Source organism: Paramormyrops kingsleyae, chromosome 5 (genome assembly GCF_048594095.1).
Source record: "Paramormyrops kingsleyae isolate MSU_618 chromosome 5, PKINGS_0.4, whole genome shotgun sequence".
In the NCBI taxonomy this organism is placed as follows: domain Eukaryota; kingdom Metazoa; phylum Chordata; class Actinopteri; order Osteoglossiformes; family Mormyridae; genus Paramormyrops; species Paramormyrops kingsleyae.
In genome coordinates, this window is record NC_132801.1 from 16,329,644 (window position 1) to 16,355,562 (window position 25,919).

The 25,919-nt window shown below is 46.1% G+C and overlaps 1 protein-coding gene across 6 annotated transcripts; it reads right to left on the bottom strand.

Annotated features, from left to right (window-relative positions):
* Positions 1–1,688: 1,688 nt before the first annotated feature.
* csnk1db (casein kinase 1, delta b) lies at positions 1,689–23,778 on the bottom strand. Of its 6 annotated transcripts, none has more exons than XM_023822673.2 (11): positions 23,276–23,778; positions 12,736–12,750; positions 12,333–12,443; positions 9,301–9,449; positions 8,110–8,338; positions 7,670–7,840; positions 7,443–7,591; positions 7,016–7,184; positions 6,310–6,422; positions 5,232–5,294; positions 1,689–3,775 (listed from the first exon to the last, which is right to left on the bottom strand). In XM_023822673.2, exons 1-10 carry the CDS (start codon positions 23,349–23,351, stop codon positions 5,244–5,246), a joined length of 1,233 nt encoding a protein of 410 aa, XP_023678441.1. In that variant the 5' UTR covers positions 23,352–23,778; the 3' UTR covers positions 1,689–3,775; positions 5,232–5,243. The 6 variants fall into 6 exon arrangements, with proteins under 6 accessions (XP_023678441.1, XP_023678444.1, XP_023678445.1 ...); XM_023822676.2 differs by having other exon boundaries at positions 5,232–5,299; XM_023822677.2 differs by lacking the exon at positions 12,736–12,750.
* Between the last annotated feature and the right edge of the window lie 2,141 nt (positions 23,779–25,919).

Below are 25,919 nucleotides of genomic sequence, written 5' to 3' on the forward strand. Positions count from 1 at the left end.
CGCTAGTGCAGTGGTTCTCAAACTTTTTCAGCAGGAGGCCCCCTTGTGTAGGGTGAATCCTTTTGTGGCCCCCCTCCTCAAAAAAAAAAATCATGACGCAAAACATCCTCAAACTTACAATTTTACTTAATTTTAGATTCTGTTTGTAGTCTTTATTTCTCTGGTTTGTTAAATTTACATTTCACAAAATATAACATTGTATTAACACAGTTTTGACAGTAAAACTAACATTGTCTGAAAAGTGCAACAAAAGCACTGAATACTGAACAGTAATTTATGATGTCCATAGCAGCGTAGTGTGCTATGTAAAATTTATATTTACATTTTTTTTATACTTCTATTTTTTTTTTTAAACACATATTTTACATAGGTTGACAAGCCTGATTTACATACAGGTATTTTTTTTTTTAGATTCTACAATTTCGATGCGGCCCCCCTAGCGCCATCTGGTGGCCCCCCAGGGGGCAGCGGCCTCCAGTTTGAGAACCACTGCACTAGTGCTTTTAAAAATTTGGCCATGGCAAATGAGTCTCCATATACAACTCTGGTAAAACTTAATAGACCACTTGACATATTTTTTTAAAGAATCTGCATACTTAAAGCCTAGTTTAGTTCTGGCTCTGTTGGCAGAAGGCTACGCTGCAAGGCAGGCCACTTTCAGGCTCAATGTTTCCAAGAGTGCAGTACACAAAAAGAGAGACACTAGGATTGACCAAAAACCAGCCAGGTAGAGGAGAGGCGCAACTTTCTAATGTTGGAGATCTGACACTCATCCAAGTGTCTCATGAATCAGAGGACATCATCAAATGACCTAGAAAAAGAATGGGAAACATTAAGTGGTGTAAAGTGCACTGGTAGGACAAATTTGTAACAGGCTCCTACAAGCAGGACTGAAGTCTTATAAAACAAGGAAGAAGCCCTTCAATGAAAAACAGTAGAGCCAGGTTAGAGTTCACAAAAAAAAAAAAAATACAAAGCAGCACACCCATAAATTGATAAAATGAAAAAAGTCAATTATTTTTCCCCCAGAGTAGTATTCGTACTGTAAAATCTGGAACAATTAAACGTTCACTCCAGTGAAACAAGGGAATTGTATATACACACACAAGCACCAAGTAGTCCACCAGAGGTGAAATATTTTAAGACCACCAGAGGGCACACCTGCAGAGCAGATAAAGCACATGATCTTAGGAAATCCACAGAATTGTTTGACTTGGCAGAGCAGCGGCACTAAAACACTGTTAGCACATACCTGATAAGCTACCGAAACAGCCCAACTGGTGTTTTACCGGCTCCCCTGCATTAGAATGAAGAGAAACCCAAATAACTGAATGTTGTCACGAACAGGAAGGGCTTGCAAAATGAAAAGGGTAACTGCCAATAGCTTGCCTTCTTAGGAAAAGCTTTAAACACACGATACACAGAAGTATGCATGCTAGAAGACACACCCATTTCCATTGTGCAATCTAGAGACTATCTTGCTGTCCTTTTCAGTAGAAGTTGCGTTGGTACAAGCTACTTTCATTTACACAGGATTGGGGGGGTTGAGGTCACAGGCACAGACCAGTTTACCAACTATATTCCCAAATTGTACTGCCATCTACTGGTTACAACTAAAATTACAATTAGCAATAAAACATCCAGTGCCCCTCTACCCCAACTAAAAAAAACACAACAGAGATCAAGGAAAAAGTACAAGTTCTTAATTTATTTACACAATTTTAAAGTACACAAATACAGTGGCAATACAAATGAGGAAAACAAAATTACAAGGCTAGGAGATTACCATAATTACACAAGATACAGCAGTGTGATGGTGGGAGGTGGGGCCTGACTGTCCCACGGGGCCTAAACTAAGGAATAAACAGAGGAGGGGCAAGGAGGAGAAACACACAGCGGAAGCCCCAGGGACCAGACGGACTGCATCGCCTGTACAAGCTGCTTGTTGCAATACCCATCGTGTACCACTGGGAGACGGCAGAGGTCCAAACCCAAAGCTCTGAAATCTGCCACCATTGAACAAAACCCAGAAAAACTAAGAACGCAAAGACTTAGTGCATGTGCCTCTTAATCAGTGCAGGAACATTCACTGAGAACACCGGCCGGCCAACTACTAAACAAGACGAGTATGGAGTGAATCACCCCCCTAACCCAACAAAAGCACCGCTCCTGTTCCACTCCAAGTGTCGACTCCACACTGGCGATTAACATCTTCAGACTACACACTAACACTTATCCTTACTAGGCAATGCCCTCGCTAAATGGCACCAAGCCATCACAGGCCCTATATGCACACTCACATTCCCCGACCACAACCAGAGATTCGATAGCCACTCACCTGCAGTCAGACTGGCTTTCAGTTTTCCCCAAACACACTTACCAGCCTCCACGTGTAACCAGCAGTGGTTCAATGAAGAAAAAATAAAAAATCTGCAGTAACTGAAAGCCTCTGATATGCAAGAATGTATCTGACCCCAAAAAAAGGAAATTAAAATACATAAAAAAAGGGAGGGGGGAAGATGGCGTGTATTTGTTTAATGCTACAGGAACGTGTGCTCCACGCCTCTGCCAAGCTGACCCTCAAAAGCCCAAGTCTTCATTCGCCAGCAGTGTAGAGACATGCCCTCCATCAGTGTGGCACTGAGGGCAGTGCTGGTGGGGCTGGGCCAGTACGCTCACTCTGGGCACCCCTGCTCCACACGGTGGGCCCAAGGAGACACGCCAGCTCACCACAGAGCCAGTGGAAAGCATGTACATTTGTATATTACAGATATTTCACAGCTTTGAAATAAAAAAGGAATGCAGTATATTTGTACAGCAACAGTCGAAAGAACTGTATCCGATGTGGCATCAGTTCGATGGAGGCCAAAACCCTCAGGATTACCCAAAATGGGTGCTGGAAAAGCAGGGGGGGGGGGGGGGGGGGGCAGTGCGGGAACCTGTTTCACATTTGAGTTCCTCACACCACTGAGGGTCTCCAAGATGAGCATCCATCAGTCTGTGTCCATGGTTTACAGGCTTTGCTGAACAGTAGTAACCACCAGTGCCTGGAAGAGGCACACGATCCTTAACAGCAATGGAATTACGGGGGGCTAAAAACAAAGGTTTAAAACAATAAATAGTGTTAAAATACTTAACCTGAAACACAATCTTTCTGGGTCTTTGGAGAACTAAATCAGAAGCAACAATTTTAATGAACCGCTTTCAGTTCTCTTCATTCAGACAAAAGCCACACACCAACACGCTACCGATCTAAATAGAACATGGCTTGTATAATTTAATACTTAACATGGGGGGGAGGGGGATGGGGTGGGGGCAAAAGAAACTGAAGGAGATTTCATTTAACGTATCAGGACACAGCAGGGTTAGCATGGCTGGGGACAGAAATGGCGCCGATCATCAGTGACTGGAAACATGGTGAACCTCCCTTGAAGGTTGTGGGTGGCAGCCGGCTCTCAGGTCACCAGTGTGGAGAAGTGGAGGAAGAGGAGGGAGCTGAGACTGTGGCCTTCTTCAGAGCACACTCAGCGATGACAGGCGAGCGAGCGAGCGTGTGCGTGTCCCAAACGAAAGGCCTTTACGTGGTTCCATTTAGTCGGGCTTTGAAGACAGACTGGCTCTGTACAGGACTGATGTTCCGTGGTCGTTGCAGAGTTGAGGCTGTAGGGGGAGGAGTAGTGACCATCAGCCATGCATTGCCTGCCCTCTTGTGCGTGGAGGTGTCTCATCGAGGTACAGCAGAGTGGAGAGCGCTGGGGTTCACGCGAGACAGGATCTGCACATAGTGAGCGGAGGAGACACCGGCATCAACATTCCGCCATGTCGAGATGAACATCACCATCCACAACACAGGTCACCTTTCAGCTGCTCCACACTCTGGTCGTGACATTCATTCTCAATCTATATTACAGTTTTGTACTGCACCCTATATTCTGGAGTAACCCTTTAACACAACATGGCACTGTTGCTTCTAATAGTCCTTGTCATCTCAGTCCTTCCGTAGGTTTTCATCCAGGTGTAATAAAGGACAGTCACCCTTTAAACTGAGACCACACCCACGGACTGAGGTACATAAAAGGCCAGTATGAATGAAGCAGAGCCGTTGCCGGCTGAGATGAAGGATCATGCTGCGGGTCAAAGGCAGGCCAGAGGCAGCGAGAGATGAAAGCATTCAGCACCAGTTAAATGCTCTGATATGGTGATCAAAAAAAAAAAAACTCATCAACTGCATAGTTAGTGTGGTTACGTGTCTCAGGACCCCCTGCGTAAGAGCGTAAAGGCGCAAGGCCCCATGAGCAGACTGTAATGGATATTAGCATGGGCTGTGAAGGCCGCTGGGTTGTTTTCACCCTGAGCATGATGTCATCATGAAAGGTAATGCTCAGAAAAGCCACTGGGTGTCCTCCCCGCAGAAGCTGCAAGGCTCTTCCAGAAAGGGAGGCCCACAGACGGGGCTCATTCGGCCTCTTCCTGGTATTAGGCACCTTACACAGCATCAGACAGGCGCCGCGGGGAAGTAGTTTAGTGAAATACTTCCTCACATCACACACAAAACGACGAGTGCTACATTCTGGGAGGCCGGCGCCCTTTAGACTGGCACCATGCCTATGGACCGGTAAAGGAGGAGGAGGACAGTCTGAGCGGGCAGCATGCAGGAGGGAACGAGGGCATCAGGCAGAGTCCAAGCGGTGTGGAAGAAAAGCGGTGAGTTTAGGCACTGCACACTATTGGAGCACCACACACAGCAGCTTAGTGGGGGGAAACCAAACCACTCAACGCCACACCTACAGCTCTGCCGTCATGCCAGCGGCCCGCGCAGAAACGTGCCAGCAGACCGAGACCTGTGGCGCTAGCGGCAGTAGGGATATCATGCACGTGCGTCTGCAGTGGATAACGGCGCTCAACAAGCCACTGGCCAAGATGCTTAACGCCGCTCTGCTATGCCTGCAGTGACGACAGAGGCCAAGCACTACGTGGATGAGTGTGGATGGAGTGATGCCCGGCTTGGGGCTCATGGACGCGAACTGGTCTTTTGTCATGATGTCTTCCTAAATAATGTAGGGTTTCGCAAGCCTGGGGCTACAAGGGGCATCGCAAAAAGCATGAACTGTGACGTGGGAGACGCGAAACCTAAGCTCGCAGTCGCCGCACGTTTATAGGAGATGGACACGTGGGCGTCCGGCGGGGGTTGGGGGGGGGTGCCGCGCACGAGGGACCCGGCCAACACTCACCCAGTGCTGCCTTCACACGAGAACGTGGAGAGCAGCTACTTGCCGTGGTGATCGAAGGGAATGCTATTCTGAGGTGGGGGGGGGGGAGAAGAAGCCATTTGTGAAGACAGGACACATCACAGCGTGGCAAACAATCAGAGGGCCGCCTGCACTCAGCACTGTCACATCTCCATGACTTCATAATCCAACCGTAAAGGGAGGAACAGAGGACGACAGGCCGACTCCAGATTAACGGCACAGAGGTACCGCTGCGAAAAGTGGGGAGTGCACGTTAAAACCCTCACGCAGAAGCAAGAGGAGAGGGAACAAAAATGGGACGTTTGGCTCCACAGCGATCAGCAGGAGGCGCTCTCACAGCACGGGTTGGATTACCAAATCATGCCAAGCAATGTGCGGCTCCCTCAGCCCGTCCACCTTCCCCACGCTGGCCAGCCGTCCACGCTGACCTCTGAAGTGCCCGCACCCAAACGCGCCCCATTCAGAGTCGCATGCGGCCAGGCGCTTCTGCAACATACGGTTTCAAGCCCAGAAAAACAGCCGCGTCCAGGCTGATGCATGCATGTCCTGCGCTGTCATTGCAGGGCTCAGACACGCTATCGGGCGCTAAGCTGATCTTGGGCCAGGCAGACGGGGGCTGGTGCGGCTTGATGGGAGGCCTTGTCAGAACTGGCCCACACCGGCAGCCTCCTGAAGGCGGCCGCTCCCCAATAAAAGGGCTCCAGGGTAATATTAAAACCTGTATTTAACTTAGAAGAGACCAGGCAAAATGCAACACTACCTATTCATTTACCCTCGACAAAATCCCATAATCCCCAGCTACGCTACCTTGATGAACCAGTAGACGCCACCAGATCACAAACTAGCGAGCGAGATCGGGGCCAGCAGACATTGTCCCCCCCCACCCCCGCGTGAACAGGATGGAGCACAGGAAGTTCTGCAGCTGTGCAGAGTGGGAGACGCCGTCAGTGGGCACGGCATGACACTCGGATAGCGACTATGGGCGACGCGGATGGCGCGCGTCAGAACGGTGGGGGCGACGCGGAAAGGCGCGCGTCAGAACGGTGGGGGCGTCCCGTACCTGTGAGGTGGACATGCGCGAGGTGTCCTGCCGGCCGGTCAGGTCAGACGACGACATGTTGACGGGGGCACCGCGGTGCAGCCGCATGCTCACCTTCCTCTCTCGCTCCACGCCTGGGGGGGGGGGGAGATGGAGAGAGGAGAACATGTTGACAATGGCTGTACCGCACACCTCCCATAAAGCGGAAGCACCGTACGGACGCCTGATTGAAGAGCATCTCACAGGCCCCATATTAGAGGCGGCCGGAACTGAGCTCTGAATATCACTTTCAGGGGCCACAGCAGATTTTATTGCTGGGTCTTGGGGGAGGGGATGAGATTTGACGTCAAAGCCGTGTATCGAAATGGCGCATTTGCTGAGGCCCTAACCTTCAGCCCTGCGATGGCCACAGCTACTGCCAGACTCAATGGACTAGGCCAGTAAGTGGCTCAGCTGCAGACCCCTCACGGGCCAGCAGGGGGAGCATGTGAGGCACACACTCAGCCCTATGTAGCAGAACAAGGCCGGTTGATATTTATACCTGCGGCCGCCACTGGCATGATATTTGGTTCAGGCTTGAGAACGAGCAGCTCAATACGAGTTATCGATAGACCATGTGACTTGACAGCTGTAGGGGGGCCGAGTGCCTTGACTTAAGCTACTCGGGAAAACAGACAGACTGTCAGGGTTGGGCTCGCCGGCGGTGTCATGTGGGAGCAGTGCTGACCGGTGTGAGAGGTCGGGGTCAGCGGGGTCGCCGGCGCTCCTTCCTGAGTGGGCCTGGGCCGGCCGGAGGCGGAGGGGACGCCCCTGGCCCCGGGGTTCCTGCTGTGCCTCAGCCTCTCCTCCCGCTCCCTGCGCTCACGCTCAGCGTCCTCCGCCGCTCTGTTGGCCCCCTGAGGACAGAGACCGGAGACCTGAGCTCAGGAAGCACCCCCATATGAGTGGGCACACGCACGGTCGGTGTCAAGGGCCCAGCAGAACGTGAAGGACCTCCATGGAGGGTTACTTTATCTCAACAGCAGACAAAGTGCTTCTCAGTTAAGGTCATTGAGACATTCAGTGATCTATGTTGACCTTAGTAGAATGTACCATATTTCTGTAATGTTCGAGAGAAGGACTCCCAGTGTCCCCCAAACGGCTGGCACACTCACAAACTTCAGCATGTTCCAGTCAAACACGTAGTCGTAGGAGAAGCCTTGTCTGTGGAACAGGTTCCGGAAAAGCTGCCGCAGGTACGAATAGTCCGGCTTGTCGTCGAAACGCAGGGAGCGGCAGAAGTTGAGGTATGTGGCGAACTCGGCTGTGCGGAGAAAACCAAACATGGCTTAGAAACGCAGCCGCGGCGGGGCTGGCAGCCAGCTCCGGCGCGCTCACTCACAGGGGTAGCCCTTGCACAGGACCTCGATGGGGGTGGACATTTTCTTCTCGCTGATCCTTTCATACTTCTGCCTCTTGGTGGCGGCCTTGAGGCCCTGCCAGGGCAGCGAGCCCAGGTTGAAGTACATGAGCACGTAGCCCAGGGACTCCAGGTCATCACGGCGGGACTGCTCTGCTCAGCGGAGGAAGGGGAGTCCAGACGTCAGCTTTTAGAACCACAGCGTCTCAACCACAACTGCTCTTCAGTATTGGATTTTCTCAGGTTTTTCTCTATATTTATATTTCATAGCAATTTGTTTTCTGCAGCCCTTCAAACTGACTGCCCTTCTCTAGTTTCCATGAGCCAGAAAATCCCGGTACGTCTCTATAAAATAAATACTGTTTCAGAAGACCGCAATACTGATGCTAGGGACCACCCCCCCCCCATCAGGCCCCGCCTACCTATCCCCAGGTGCGTGTTGATGGAGGCGTAGCGCGCCGTGCCCGTCAGGTTCTTATTCTCGCGGTAGGGGATGTGCTGGTGGGTGCGAGCGTCGCGGTACTTCTTGGCCAGGCCGAAGTCGATGATGTAGACCAGGTTGCCCTTCTTCCCTAGGCCCATCAGGAAGTTGTCGGGCTTGACGTCCCGGTGAATGAAGTTCTTGGAGTGGATGTACTCGATGCGGCTGATCTGCAACGAGCAGCGGAGCGGGTTAATACAGCCGCTGCCCTTTGCTTCACATTGTGGCAGGTGGATTTAAAACAGAGTTAAACTGGAGGGTCATGACACAGCACAATGATGTCACGTTTCCCCCTTGGGTAAGAAGATGAAATCTGGCACACTGCATTCCTTAAAGGAGCCCTTAAAATTGTTGCATTAAACACTGAATGAAAATTCATGTTATACATAAACCTGTTAAGGTTCGCTCTGTTAGGTGTTCAATGAATTCTGCAAAAACGAGACACCTAACTAGCTACTTCATTGCCGAGTTTCTAAAATAAAGCTACAGCTTTCTCCATTTTTGGAAATGGCATCCAACACTGGTCGTCCTGTAGCACCTCATCCAGCAGGGGGCAGCAAAGGTATCTAATGCTGGATCCTCACAATGCAGTTGAGCAAGCACAGCTTGTTCACTATGCAAAAACCAGGGCGTGAGGAATTCATGTTCACTTAATTGAGGACATGATACTGGATAAACCCCATCATGCATTCTGCTAACACAATGGAAGTAATGAAGCAGTACTTCCATGTCACTGTCAGAACTACCGACTTGCTGCTGGACACACATGCTTGAGTAAAACCATTGTCTACACAAGTAGCTCTGAACCCTGAATGAGAACCAAATTTATTATATTCAGTCGCACTTAATTCTGGCTTGCTCTGGTCCATCTAGAACCTGTAGCCATTAAAACTTAAAACCAAGACAATGAGTTCTGTCTTGTGAAACAGGATGTCCAAACAAATCCTCAGACGCCTTTGCTCTGTGAAGCTTCAGTGTGGCGCCTGATATACTCAGACCTGGCCAGACGGAAACTCGCCCGGTACATATTTGACTAAGCGTCACGTGGACGGCTTCACAGCTCTCTGCCTGCCCTCCGCAGATCGAACCCAGCCCTCCTCCGGGTTAAACAGGCCCCCACCAACCGCCGTACCATCTGGTCGGCCAGCAGAAGCACGGTCTTCAGGCTGAACTTGCGGGAACAGAAGTTGAACAGGTCCTCCAGGCTGGGCCCCAGCAGCTCCATGACCATCACGTTGTAGTCGCCTTCAGCACCACACCATTTGATTGTGGGAATGCCGACTGCAGGAAGGACAAGCAGATGCAGAGTCAGACACGCAGCCGGCTACCTCGTGACAAGCACCACACATGCGGCACAGAAACCATAGCGCACGGTTTGTCCGCCTTCATATGCATGCATCACAAGTGGGGACATTGTGCAGATCTGCTGCAGGAGCAGGCTCTCTGTTTTGCACCCATTTCAGGAAGCTGCTTCAGAAGTGTGCTTTAAATTAACAACGTGGGTGTTAAGACCGCAATGACTATGGGGTGGGCGGGTGGGGTAGCTGGTGTTTGTTTACACCCAAAAAATGGTCTGATTAAAATATGCTTCACATTCAGAGAAACAACACAGTGCACAAACACTCCCACACAGAGGTGACTTACAAGCACAGTTACAAAGGATGGACCGAACCCTGGAGATGCCACAGGGGTTTGCAGGTATAGGGACACAAAGGGCTTTATAATTCAGCTATTAACAGACCGATCTCATTGATATCCAGGCCGGTACGGCGCTCCACAGCTGAGTAAGGGGGGGTAACGATACCTTCGACGCAGCATGTGGCTTCACGCTAGCTAACTTCAGGCCGGGTCCTGAGCTTTGGGACCACAGGGGAGACTGCGGCTAAAAGAGGAGGGGAAGGGGAAAGCGCGAGCCGCAGATAGCGGGTTAATCAGAGCCTCCCGCACCCAGCGGCACTCGCAGCAGCTGCCGGGGGCCCTCAGGCCGAGGGGCCTGCGTAGCACCGGCCACAGGGACGCTTCACACAGCTCAGCGTTTTGCGGCAGGCTGCCTCCAGGTCAGCTATTCTTGGCTGTGCACAGGGGTCAAATTTATCCCCGACACAGCCCCCAGCCTCAGGTCAACTGGGGTGTACTTTCCCCGTGTGCAGACACACAGCCAGATATAGTTAACACAGCTAACAGAGACCTAAGGGGAGAATCCATTCCTAATTTGTTGAAAGCACTGCTGCAGTCGAACGGCCATTTAGGGAAAATTATGAAACTGTGGTAACAGCTTGAGGGCCCCGCAGTACGAGCGCCCGAGGGAAGGGGGGAGGGACGAGAGCAGGCAGACAGCGGGCAAACTTAAAGCCCAAGCGGTCAGTCAGACACACGAAGCAGGACACACGCGGCAGGATGGGCGGCCCCTGAATATTCATCAGGACCCAAGCTCGCTCTTTAGAGTGCCACAGAGGCAGAATGCCTGGGCCCTACCCCCATCGACATGCCAGGACTGGCTGGGGCGCAGACAAAAGGGGGAGGGGATGGGGAGGGAGGACGTGCTGGGTAGGAGCACGCTCAGTGCACACCAAAGCAGTGGTCACATGGTTCACAGCTGGCAGCTGCTCTCAGCTCCAGGAACAATGAGGGGCAAAACAGTAAAAGCAGTATGAATAAGCCAACATTGTAACATTTATATTTTATAAAAACCAGGACCAAAATGAAGCTTGGGGGGACGGGGGGTTATTTTTACCCCTTCAACACAGTCAACTATTAAAGACATCAACAAATCCGACAACTCCAAACCATTAAGCAGAGCTAAGGCAAGAAGGGTTAAGAGGATTCACATCGACCAAAGCTACCTCAATAATTAAGCACATTGGGGTCTGTCAGAGTGATGTTTACGAAGCGTTACAAAGATTGCCGTTTCAGGAAAGCACAGAGTAAGCTTTTAGCAGGAACTTCAAGAGGAATCCTTCAGTGATCGCGGCTGCAAAATGGGCAACCCAGGCCTGGGCGCACTCGAAACTCAAACAACGCAATTCTGCACACACCTTAACCCTAACGGACTTTCCAAGAGCGTTTCTCTGTCATAGCCATGCATTGCGTGCTCCCTGAAGACACGAGCCTCCCAGCCAAAGCAGCACCGCTGCAGGGAGGGATCTGTCCTGATATCGTTACAGCGATGCTCCACACATTGAAGGCTCACTTATCGCTTGCACTGGAGAATTCGGCAGCAGAATTCGGCAGCAGACACGAGATGCTGTCTGGCCAACTAATTAATGGAGGAGCGCTACACAAATGACCAACCCTTCTGCTTTGTTCACTCCTTTGTGTCATTGCGGATTATGCTTAACTCCAGGATCTTAAAACCTAACCACCTGTCCGGGAATCAACGCCGGTGCTGCTGTCTGCCTGGACTCGGAATTCACTCTGTAAATGTCACTCGGCACTTCAGCTATACCAATGCATCCATTATAAATGGGATTCCACTTTCCAAGGACTCGCTTGGGTCGGCGCGCCGGCGGATTGAGACTATTCAGGACCTTCGCAGTTCTCACAGCGTGCAGCTGGAGAGCCCATTTACCCTGTAGCCAGTTTCATTTCCAGCAAAAATGAAGGGTGTTGGCTTAATGCAGCGCGCAGTGAATATAGGCACGGCCTTCACGCAGAAAGCCAAGATACACACTCCGCTGGGTCTGGGAGGGTGTGCTCCAAACAGTTAATACTCCGGTTTGCCCTGGTAACGTGCAGACGATGCCTGTTTTTCTTGCATGAGGTAACCGCTACTATCATTATACATGCATCTGACATTACATAACATCATTAGATGCTTGATGAAAAGAGCACCAATCGCTGAATGCGAGAGCCTCCCCATGACAGGTCGAGCATCCATGCAGACAAGCACGAAGGTGCTGTTAACTCTGGTTCACCCTTTGACATTGAGAATGGGTTTTAGGGTGACTCACACCAAGCCACTCCACATGGGAGAAACCTAACATTGGATCACTTAGTGTAAACCAGTTTTTCAGTGACACTGGATCCACAAGGAGAAAAATGTGTATGGCGTGATGTATCAGATCGAGCCCTCATATATCGCTTTGCAGGACTGGCGTGTGAGGTCAGAAGGGTGTAGAGATGAAAGTATGGGGGTAACAGGACAGAAGTGCAGGCCTTGCTTACCACCGCCCTGCATCATCTTGTAGATCTTGCTCTCGATGTGTAGCTGAGGGTGTTTCGTCTTCACGCATTCCAGCTTGATGGCCACCTCCTCCCCGACTGAAATGTCTGTGCCTGAGGAGGAAGGGACACGGCTGTTAGTGCACAGCTGGGGAACGGGAGGAGCTTCTTCACTAAAAAGATAACATTTACATTCAAATTCTAAAGTGAGCAAAGGATACATAGTGATTACTCCCATATACAAACCCCATAGCGAGGCTTGTGAGTCACTCATACTCTCCAGATAGCTCGGCCATGACAAGGCGGCCAGCACCTCCTGCCAATTTTATCAATTATATAAACGAGCAACTGTCTAATTTTGTGGGGTTTGCTGGCAGCAAAGTGGGAAAATGTGATCATCACCCACCAACATCAGCGTGTCCTGCAACGACATGGAACACAATCTTATAAGGTGTCCAAGGCAGAGGAGCTGGACCAAAATTTATCGTCAGCATACCAATAAGCATGCTGCCACATTGATGTGAGCATAAGTGAGAGTGGCTTCTTCAAGCCACCCACCCTCCAAGGAGAACTTTGACCCTTCAAAACAATGTCAATGTATGGTTTGCTCCCAACTTCAACCAACAGGAAGCTGCTCTCTTCCCACCGTCCTTCACTCGGAGCCCCAAACGCTGTCAGATGGCGACTGCCTTCAAAATTCATTTTTGAAATCGGATTGTCTTAACACCCTGAAGATGCAATGTAAATGACAGCAATACTGGAACTGAAATATTAATTATAAGCAGTAATTAGCATATCAATTTTAAATCAAGGTAAAGCAAAATTTAATGCATATTACCATATAGAGACTCGCCACTTGGCAGTGAATTCTGGGAACGATTTTATGGCAGATGGGAAATGGGGGGGGGGGGAATGAGACCTCTTGCTGACAGAGACAGGAAGTCACAGCAAAAGAGGGGGTTGCGGTGCATCTTAAATGAAGGATTTCATAGGCTTCTCACACATTAACAGAGTCTGCTCTGAGTCACCTCATTGACTAAAGCAAATGCCCAATGGATCCCATTATATCAGGCCAGCTAAGCAACAATAGCGACTGCCAACATTAAAACTCTGGATATTAATAGACTGATGTAAAGAGGGAATGACTATAAATACCAAACATTTCTTTGGAAGGAAAAACAACCTGGAATTTATTGAGAAGTGGCCTCAGACCACAGATCCACCGTGCTTCTGGGACCACAGAGCTACGGTTTGCATCCTTCTGGATAGTAGAAGATATTTGGCTCTATTAACATTAAGCACTGAAGACCGCGAAAAAGGCTGGATTTTTAACAAGAGGTCCTACCGATTGTGAAAATGGACTGTAGGTACACTTGGGAATCTCCAGCTGAAGAGGCCAGAGCCTTTAACATCTATGACATAAGAGCAAGACAGACTCCTAAGGCAACTTCATTTTCACGTTCCTCCTGTCCTACTTCACTCCAGCATCTCAAATATGTTTGGGAAAGCTATGCTCCAAAGACAATGACCTGAGAAGTATCAATACACTCCAGGGGATGCAAATTCAATGAGGGGGACCTGTCCAGATTTCAAATCTCTCACGGTTATGCCCTCAAACACTGCAACCTTCTGTGAACACTTCAAGCCTAGTTTTCATGTTTTGTAGAAAAGACACCATACAAAATGGGGAGGACAGAGGGGATGGCAATACACAGATTTAATGAGGGCCACATGACACCCACGGGGACACAAACAGGGACCCAGCCTTCAAGTTTCATACCAGTTTCCTTACAAGCAGCAGCAGCAACATTTAAAAAAATATTCTTATACAAGGCTGTGTTAGAACTGAAAATCCCACAACATGGGGGGGGGGGTGACCCTGATAACTGCATGGATATGTGGTGAAAGTGATGTTGCTGATGTTACTTCTTAAGATCTCATAAACGTGTCGGGCGAGCGCATCATAAAAAGCAGGCAGTGAGACGTCAGAGTAGCGCTGCCTCCAGAGACCGCAGCAAGGTTCTGAGTGCTGAGTGGGCCAACAAAATCCCTCCTCCTGCACCGCGGAAAATGGCTGGATCATCCAATGCAATCCATTATTTTAGCAGTTGTGTCTTTCGCTTTGGTGCTGCTAACTTTGAATACTGATTTGAAGTTTAAATATCGGTTAAGATTGACACATCACAATAAAGCCGATATTTTTGGATAATGATCAGTTGCATATCAGATGCTAATCTGTAAATCGTGTATCTATTAGGGATGGGCCAATCCACATTTTTTCAGTTCCGACGCGATTCTGATACGCAACTGCTGACACCAATAAAGATTCTGATACGAGATCTTTTTACTTTAATATTTTAAAATGAATAAATACTGATGAAAAATGCATGACAAATCACTAATTAGGCTACTAGAAACATACATGACATACTGTGCCACCTCGTTTCTCCATCTTAAGCATTTGCTGTTCAATTTGAACGTCTTCCAAGCGACTTCACGCAAGTGGGAAATACTTAAAAGGCCCCACAATTTTTCACCCACTAGCGGCGTCACTTCAAAGTGATAGCAGCCCCTCGTGTATCACAAGCTGTAGCAAGTGTGCAAAACAGCCCAAGCTAGTGACTCTCAAATCATCCACTGCTTTTTTCATATTCCTCGCGTTGAGTCTGACAATTTGTGCACGTTTAGTGGGATTTTCCACTAAATGTTACTCCCACCTCTCAAAACATTGTTTTTACAACAATTGCAAATCGCTGTGCTAGTAGTCGCTGTCAAAAGCGTAAAATACTTCCAGATTGTAACCCCCCCCCCCCCCCCCCGTCTGGTGTTCCTAAGCTCCTCGTACTATGAAGGGTATGCGCATGATGTCACAGCATGTGGAAAACACTGCACACACACCCACTGAGTAGCAGACAGTGTTCAGCTTGCATTTGCAAAAAAAAAACATCCAAAATGTGAAAAAAACTGTCATGCTTGTACAAATACATTTAACACAAAATAGGAGTCATCTTTTTAGAGACTGTCGAAAACTAAAATAAGCATTGGACGTGGATTGGTCATGTATGGCCGATACCCGATCCGTCAAATAGGTCTAGATCAGCACAGATGACAATCCCAATATTAGTGCACCTCTAATCTTTACCAGAAGGTTAGTAAAAACCATAATAAAAATCATCCAGTTGAAATACAGCAAGGGAGGGGAAAAGCTAATATTCTACATTAAGTGAAAACATTCATTATGAAATAATGCAAGAATTAAGAAATAAACGCTTTGAAATTTCCCTTGGAATTATCTACTGGATATTAAGAAGGTCTCCTTACACTCAAGGCAGCACTGTCAACTTAATGCCATGATCTATACATTTACTTAAATATCCCTTTAAACTTTTTTTTTTCCCTAAAACTGAAAAACAGCGATATTCTTTGCCCAATTTACTCATCAATAATGTACGAATATACCACTGCATTTCTACCAAACATTCATCTAAAATATATCCATGTGTGTAGAGCCTTATTTGTGATCGTGGTAAACTTGTCATGTGACCGATTACTTACCAGTCATGTGGTATGTAGACACACCACCTGACGCCTGTGACGCGAATGCAGGGCTTTAATTGGTTGATAGAGCACTGGGGAGGTTAGATGGTGAAGAGGAACAATTTCTTGACCGCAAACGAAAGGAAATATTACTCTGTGGAATACTTATTTTGCTGCTTTATTTTGTTTCTTTCATCCTTTGTTCACAACCTGAAAGTCAACCGGATTGTTTTAATGGAATAAACCGACTTTTAATTTCATTTACTCTCCGTGCGAGCTTTATCTGGATTGTGTGTCGGGAACCTTTTCCATCAACCTCACGTGGCAACTTTTGTTTGAATTGCCACTTGAACGTGTAACAGTTCAACATCAAAAAGTCTTGAATGAGAACTTCAGATCAAGATAGATTTGGAAAAGTATTTAAATGAAAGAAAGAAAAAAAAACTAGCAATTTCCCCATAGGAAAGAGCAATTGAACATTAGTCAAGTTAAGATAATTCTTAAATTGCAGGCAGGTACACTATACTCACAAAAACGGCAGACACTCCCGAAGCCACATTAGATCAGCACTTCATAACCAGAAAAACTAGGACAGAAAGGATGAGTGAAGCATCGTTCTGGATTACTAGCTTCTACTGTGATTTCAGTAAGTACACTGCAAATGGTCTCTCTGTGGCCACACTGAATAATCTTACGCAGGACGCTCAGTGCCTGCAGGAGTGAAAATCGTGGAACTCTACAAGCGTGTCGTGTTCAAACTATTGAAGCAGGGCTACAGCTTGACCTTGAAGATTTAAATAGGGCACAAATTAAAAGCTCCTCCCCCAACACATTTCACAGCAGCTGGAGTTAATCATGCTCAACCATTGTCAGTCCTCTGGGGCCACCGAAAACAAAACCAGAAGAAAAAAAAAGTATGTGCACAAGCTATTTCCCTTTCTGGGTAATACAGGGAACATTTAATGTATTCCATTCCTTATGAAATGCTGAGCGCACATATACACACAGCCACACAAACAGTTCTAAAACTCCACCTGGATCTTCTCTTCAACCCCGAACTCCAGAGACATGACGTACACAGAACAGTATGTTGCTAATTTCACATACAATCACATGTCAGTTTCACACTGTAGAACCAAGAACACTTCTGCTTCTTGCAATTTGCATGAGGTGGGGAACAAAGCTTCAATGCCTATTGATGACTCAAAAGCAGTTGTGCTTATTCTGGCCTACCATCTCAACCCAAAGCTGGAAATCTGCATATGTGAACGACAACTTTGCCCTTGCAACCTAGAAGGGCAAACAGAACTTGCTCTCCGTAGGACAATTCCAGACTAATGCGATAACAGGACATTTATAATATCCCGAAATATTCTGTGCCTACATGGGATATCCTTCCAGCTAATGCACAAATCATATGCCGGATTCCAGACCAACCAGCCATTAAATTAAACCAACAAATACAGGTTCTAGGGTCTCAGAGAATTAAATTCTGCTAGGAAGCTGAGGACAGCCTGATTAGATGAGATATGTAACAACCAGCAGACCGAAGCAGCCAGCATCAACACACATCCCCAGTTCAAAGAGAGAGATTCACCAGGTCTGAGTATAGTTTAAACACAGGAAAAAAAACTCTCAACCAGTCCTACTTAAAATATACCTGTTATAACATTGATACATAGGTCACCACAGCCCCTACTGGCTGTCAACCAAACAAAGCAGACATCATGAAAACAGTAATTCTATGAGAGCGATGCACCATCAGACAAATAAGATACTTTTTTTGATTGGTTGCCAAGGCTTGCAGAACTATTTAGGTATTTTGGGGTGGGTGAGTCACACCACACCTGCGATCGCCACCGGAGGGCAGTCATGACTGACCTGCTGTAAGGACAAGCTGCTATGGGATGGGGTTATGCCAGGAGTGTGATAAAGCAGAGGCACAACAGGAAACGGACACTACTTAATCGCACACAGCACCGAGCGAGTTAACATTCAGATCTGACTCCCCACTAACACATGTTCTTGCTTACAGGACAAAATCTTGTTGCAACACTTCCTGGCAACAGCTGAGCAGCCGCCTAAGACTTATTAAATGCTGTTATGCAACTATGGTGATTTAGCTGCCGTACGGAAAAACCACCACGTCCAGCTACTTATGCAAAACAGCCCTGCACCTGGGAAACCATTACGATGGCAAGGAAGACTGAGCTAGGTCTCACTGGAAACAACCGTTTCCATCACTGGCCCTTAAAACCCCCAATCTCTGTCTATTCATCCAAGGCATTTGTCGAGCACTGATAGTGCTTTCAATTATTTCTCTCCAAGTCGGAACTCGGATGAAAACATCACTTCCTGTCGGAAACACGCCTCTTTTATGACGTTGAAGTCGGAATTTTGTTGTCAGAGTTGCCCCTGTGACGTAATTTCAACATGATGACTCGGTTTGTTTGTAGCTTGTTTACAGTTCGAAAAAAGAATATCGCTATGAATGTACTAAAATATTTTATAAAGCTTTTAATGTGGTTTGACTAGTTCGTGTTTCTTGTTTGTCTCTCGGAAAAATCTCCATTTGGAAAACTCCAAATCTGCTAAAATATAAAGCAACAACACAAAGCAACGTGTTCATGGAGGCAGCCATGTTTGTTCCGAGATGTGGGTAGCTCGAACGGGAGATTGTCGGATGTGATGTCACTCAACTCGGAATTTCCGAGTTCGAGAGAAAAACGAACGCACCATGAAGTCAGGCAGTGTGAACAATGATGTCATAATGGTGGCCGATCAGGCATGCCTGCAGGAGAACAAGAGTGTGGTAAACAATAGTGACATGCCTGAGAAGTTACACAGCCAAGTTAAATTCTATTTTACAGCTTGTTTTCAACAGAAGACACCTGAAAATTATAGTTTCATCACCACCACCCCTCCACACAAACAAAAACAGCCACATCTATTACTTTGGCCTATCAGTAAAGGCATGCAGCCCATAACCAACACAAATGTCCTCACTCAAAACAAAATCAGATTACTTTTGCGTCATGAGGGCAACAATGAAACTGTATAAGAAGCCAAGCGTTAAGAGGAAAGAGTTCTGAGGATTACTACTTTATCAGGAAAATACCTTTTGGAAGGTTTTCCAAATATTAAATAGCACTGCTTGAACATAAAGACAGCCTGAAAAATGTCATTCAGCAAGCTGTCACAGGTGCTTCAGACATGATACATAGCCAGGCCGGAACAATATCCGGACCGACAAGGACACTGGATCTAGACCAATCAGACTGTGCTTGAGTGGTTATATTACCAATTTAAAACTAAACTGCCACATTTTATTGATGTTTGGGCATTTAATTGTTTTATTTTGAGATGTCCTTGTGATTCCAATAATTTCATCCTGCATGATCTTAGGACAGTCGTTTAACAACACAAAGACCACCAATAAAATTCATGACAAAAAATCATGACAAATTAACTTGCATTATGCAGAAATGCCGATTCCTCACCCTGCAAAGATGCAAACTCACTATCAGATAATGGGACACAAACACAGTTTATGCACTGTTACTGCCAGCCAGCACTCGTGTCAATCAGCACGGCTCTCATCTACTATATGAAATGAGTGCACTATGTTCTAGTGCTCGACCCCTACAAGCACAATCGGTTGCCATATTGTGCGCCTTTAACAAAGCTCCACTGCACTCCACCCTGTCTACCTGCCCCAGGGAGTGCAGAACCTCCCCCACAAAGGCACATTGTTCCATCATAAATAAGGGAGGGGATCCCAGCAACTGACAGCTCATTTGCATAATCTAGTCAAATCCCACAGTGACTCTCATACTGAGAACCCAAAGGCAGTGTATTCAGGCGATACACATTTGTCCTCAAACATGGCCCCTGACTGTTCTCTTTAAAACAGATCTCTAAGACCTATTAATAGGTTTTAGTACCATTGGCCATGCCTTCATTCAAGCTGCTAACAACCAGCAAAAGGATGTATGTGGGAGGCAGGAGCTAACATTATAAATATGAGCGCAAGATTTACCTCAGATGCCGAGTAAATAGTAATGCACAGAATGCAGAACCCACTAAAACAGTCGTTTAAAGGAGTAATCTCTGGAATCACACCTTACATAATACTGCACTCCATATTCTATAGATTCTAAGTGTGCATTTTGACATCCACTGTGACCCTCAACCACACAAACCACGCAAACATGCTGGCCATCCCAGTAGATTACAAAACAGAGCAGACCTTTATCACTAGCATAATTACACAGAATGCAATTTGCCCAAGTGGGACAAAAAGCAACAGAAAAAAAAGCCCTGTTTACACCAAGAACAGCATTATCTAGGAAGCCTGCCTTTTCAGAATGAGAAGCCGCACACTTAACATTTCCTTGTCTGGTGTCCTTCAAAGCAGCTGCGTACTGGGTGTGTTACCACACAAAATCCAACTTTCTCATTTTCTCCCCATAAAGTATGTATTCTCCCCAACATGGCTTTCAGGCTGTCTAACAGTGATACTTCACATGAAGCAGACTCTTAAATAGAATATCCAGCCAGCTGCTTGTAACATTACACTCTGCCTCGAGGTCTCCAGGCAAAGCCAGTGTCCAAAGCTAACATGACATCATACCCGTCTTGCAAAATCAGACTTCTGCTCTAAGAACATTTCAAATAAACATCTAAATGCGCCACTTCTGTTTGTCGAATTGGGATGCGTTAAAACATGCATGCCTAAAACACAGCAGCTTTTACCATTGAACAGCCAGACCCAAGTCACAACATTTTCTCCCCCCCATCTATCCATCTGCATGGCTGTTTGACCAGGAAGCATTAAAGACGTAGCATTTCCCACTCTGCCAGAAAAGCGTTTGCATTCTGGCTCAGCTGCTTTGGCAACAAGACTCCACAACACAGGGGTATGGTTCCTGTAACCGTCTGAAAGCATGGAAGGTTATGATCCCTTAAATACATTGACAACATCATTCGCACACCCATGAAAACAAACCACAAATGTCCCCAGCACTTCAATAGCTTATCAATGCTACATTTGTCCATTAGAACATTTTCATTTCAACTAAAGGTAGGTAACAACATATAGGGGAATCATCGCACTATCACTGAACGATGTGATCTATGCATATTATGCACATATCCAGAACATTACAGTTGCACACAAGTCTGAATACATTTTTGTAACATTTAGGAACAATTCCTCTGCCAATTTAAAAAATAAAAATTAGATTTAAACACCACAATGGAAGACAGGCAGGATGTAAACTGTTAATGCCAAGATCCACTAACTGAATGTGCTTTAATTACATATTAACTCATCAATAAATTATTTTCCGATGAAGTCCATCTGAGCACCAGACTGAAAAAAGACAAGCTGAAGGAACCACAGGACTGACTACGATATTAGCAGGGTTTCTGTAACACTCACCAGCTGCAGTCTTATACGGGGCAGTTACACCAAAACAGTAAACAGCACCAACATGCCACTACTGACAGACCAGGATAATCTGAATGTGTCACACATATATACACACAACTGTGACTACATGGTAATGGGGATCTTAATAATTAAAAAATAAACTCAATCCACAGGAATTAGAGTGTGATATTACAAATTATCACAAAGTAACCACAGTGAGTAACAAGGCAACAACACACTACAGTTCTGCCTTTTGAATGATTTAAAAATACAAGACTTCAAATTGGAAGGAACTAAAACTAAAGTGATGTTGCTTCACAACTGCCAGGCTGTCGTTGTAAATATGAAACTGTTCTTAATGCTTTGCCCAGTAAAATAAAGGATAATGAATTAACTGCATACTGTATCAACCCACCACAAATATACCAAATACTCAACACTGTTGCTCATGCAAATGCAGACTTCTTTAATTTTACAAGAGCAAGACTGCTTCTATGCTGCTGAAAATTCTAACAAACCTTTAAAAAAAATCAAATCAGTTTCAGTTTAGGTGATTCACAAAAAAATTTCATTCACTATTTACAAATATTCACTAAGCAATTAACAAGGCAACCAAAAAAAATGACTAACCATAGATTACAAAGAAATAGCTGAGCAGAACCGTTGAATCCTACAATAAAAAAAAATATTTAAATTTTCCAACAAATACCCACACATACAGGCAGCATTGCACCTCAGCATTCAACTGGTCCTGTCACAGTACTATATGTGAGGCCTGTCTGCCAGACAAGCACCCAGTGAAAGCCAGTGAAGCCAGTAAATTACTGAATGCAATGTCCCAAAAATAATTTTGGGCAGAGAAGCTACCCTGACATGGGCAGCTGCTGACACACGTACCTACAGAGCTGCATTAAAGCACAGGTTTTGGCATTTACAAACCGGGCCTGCCAAGTAGTCCTACACACTGCATTTAAAGCCATAGAACGGCAGAACAGCACAGAAATATCTTTTAAAACCAGGGTGAAATAATAGTTTACCCAAAAAAACCTACCAGCACTGAGGCACTTCACTCTAACAAGCCCCAACACGTTCCATTAGCTGTCACTTCACTTACAAACATATGTAACGTTTTACCCCCATTTTAAAGTCCATGCTGTCATGAATCAATCCATAACGATCAAAATGTTAGAGATTAATTATCGCGTTAGATATCAATGTACAGCTTGTTTCGCGGATTATTAAAATAAATGCGATTACGCACCACTTTAATCATATTTAGAGTGTATTGTCGACAAATAATTTACATAGTAGCCTCAGAAACCTACAGCCACGGTTTCATTAGATATCCCCAGTTTGATGGTTGGTTATTCCCAGTTTGATAAGCATGATTGATACAGCACTCACATTTAGTTTTAGTTGCTTATTCGCAGTTTATTTTCTGACAAAAACGAGGAGACACTTGACGGCCGGCATCGGCCTCAGAGGCTGGAAATCCACGTCGGACAATCGAGGCTCTGAATGCGGGGGACGGGCCGTAAGTGTCTGCGGGCTGGGGGGAAGGGAGAGACAAGCCGAAAAACGGCACGGGACCTGCCGGTGTCCATCCTACTGCCGACGGTCACCCGGCTTACGGGACCCGTGCCATGATACAAAGGAAACGGCGCTAGCGGCGAGGCTACAGAGGACGGCCAAACAGCAAAGACGGCCGTCCGCCTGCTTATGGCATTAAAACGACGGAGAAAAGGCTGTGGAACCTGGGACCTTGTCAAGAAAATGTTCGACACATCCGGGAAAAAGGGACTCTGTGCAGCTCTAGCTACTACAACACGGCTATTACCACGACGAGGCAGCTAACTGCACGAGACGGAACAAATACTAGTTGACCACCCTTTTCCGTGAAGGGTAGTAATCGTCGCTTAAGGATAATTATAAAGGTTAACTTACTGAAACGTTACCGTTCGATATGACTACTTACCCAGATATATATCGCCGAATGACCCGCTTCCAATCTTCCTCCCGAGTCTGTACCGATTCCCTACTCTCAGTTCCATGGTTTTCTCACTATTTACCGAATTTCTTAGCCAGCAGAGTAACTTGCTGAGGAAAAAACGTTAACCGTGTCTTTCTTTGGAACCTTGGTTTAACTTCCTCCAAACACTGAAACCCCAGCGACTACACAGCGATCTTCTTTCCGATATACTCCTCCCCCAACTCCCAGATAAATTCGCCCTTCTTTTCACAGTCCAATTTTCACCATTGCTTTTCTTTCGCCCCGATTATCGTAACACGACAATACTGCACTCAACCGAAAGCCTGAAGTGTATATATTATGTTCTGGTGCTTTTGGATGGCATCGCCGTCAAATTAAAAGAGGATGGAGATGGATTTTAATGGTGATCCTCTCCTTCTTCTACCGTAGCCTAACTCTCGGGAGAATTTCCTCCCTTACCCATGCAAGATTACTACAGCACGCTCCAGTTACGTCACTTCCTCTAGTAACGAGAGGTCACATAGAAAAGGAGGCATTTGGGCAGATCCAAACGGTGAGGGGGGTGTCAGGAAAAACTGTCAACCTAACGCAAGCAATGCTTTTATTCAGCTAGTAGAACAAGTATAACTTTGTTTCTGTTGTGGACATTAAATAATTAGTAAGGAAACCCGCGAATTTGGTATTCATTTCTCGATGTTTCTGTTTAACAGAATGGGCACAGATCAGATTTTATCATCCATGGTGATATCATAACCTGTCAGGATCATGGGGGGGCCTGGAGCCTATCCCGGGCAGCATAAGGCACAAAGCCGGTTACACCCTGGAAGTGATGGCAGTGAGATCAAATTTTATTTTTTGTTATTTTTAAATGACACCCTGTGTTCTTAATCTCAAGGTGACATACTTAATGCTAAGATAGCAACGACTTTATACTTAAAGATGAATAATTTATAACTTAATTATACATATCCTAGTAAATACTCAGACAAAAATATTTCACGTGCTTTCCATACCTCTTTAGTACCTGTGCATAGATCTAAAACAAATACCCTATAATATAACTATGAAATGTTGACCACAGACAAACTGTACTGGTTTAACAAGGTCAGGATTCCCTTCACACTGAAAGGTTAGGCATCATTTTGCATGTATGAATAAAAATTAACAATTATATTTTGCAAGCAAATATTACTGATCTTCCTTTAAAAAAAACAAAAAAAAACAACCGTTCCCGCAGTGCAAGGTTGACTCGGTTGATTTCCAGTACAGCCTGTTGTTCCACATTCTGGCAACTCTCTGTGACCGCGGAGGCATGCCACAGCTCAACACAGATACATACTGCAACTGAGCTGATGTCTATCTGATAGTTATGCAAAGGTGACTCACGTCACCGAGAGCTTCTGTCTTCGGAGGAATCAAGTCCTGGTTTTATGATAAGAAATGGCAACACAAATGTTACTTTCTCTTCTTTGTGGTGAATAGTGACTGTAGCTGGGACCAGAACAAAAATCCTGAATGAAATCATTTTCAAAGGAAACGGCAAACACTTGTAGGCCAGGTGCCAGCGAAGGAATTTCTGCACTGATTCTTTTAGTCAAATTTGTGTCATATATTTTCTGTCATTCCACCTATGCCAGATTCATTATAATTACACTTCTCAGATTTTGTATTTCTTGATTTATACGCACAGAGAGCCGTATCATAGGTTTTGGGAGAAGGACCAGCACAACTAGCGCACAGCTGAAAACATCTTTGGTTACACCTGCAGCGGCTGTCCCCCAAAATTGGGAAAAGGATTATGAATTAATATGGCACAACTGATTTTTTAATGTGTTTGTTTTCTTTTTGTGTGAAATACTTTTACACCAGAAACCAATATGTTTTGCATGGACAGATAACAGACAATAAGTGATCAAAAGGTCATTTTGTGACTCTTCATGGATCAAAGGCTGCGTGGATGCAACGTGGTGAATTAGTGTCTGCAGGAACCAATGAGGGATTAGCAGTGATTGCATGAAAATCATTATTGCATTATTCAGAACTTAACAGCCTATGCTCATTGGAGAAGACACCTCAGATATAGGCATTTCAGAGGGGTTATGAGTCATAACAGAAACAAAGCCACAATGTCCAGAAATCCATAAAATGACCTTAACATTTCTAAAGAATACTCATGGCCTACTCTGAACTCTGCACACAGCCCTGTACCACTACTCTACTGTTTTACTTTGCAATCAGGACTGAAAAGCAGCATGTGCTTCTGCTTACTGAGAGTCCGCTTTTCCTCCTTTGTTTCCCCTAAGCTGAAATCACCTTTGAGGGGGTTTATTGTGACCATGTGATGCAAACAGAGGCAGCCTTATTCAGTGAAACCCCTGCCGCATGCAGTAACATCACATTGGACATCGCTGAGGTCTTGATCAGAACTCATTTTGATTATTTATATGCAGAAAAGCACACGCAATGGCATAGCAGCTCTGTCGGTATTGCTGGTGCCTTACACCACTAGGGGTGGGGGTTTGAATCCCACCTCTGTGTTGTATGGCATCAGGCTGACTAGCATCTCTAAATTTCCCATAGAATATGACTGTGTATGCCTTGAGCTCTATGTTTTATATTACTGGTTCCA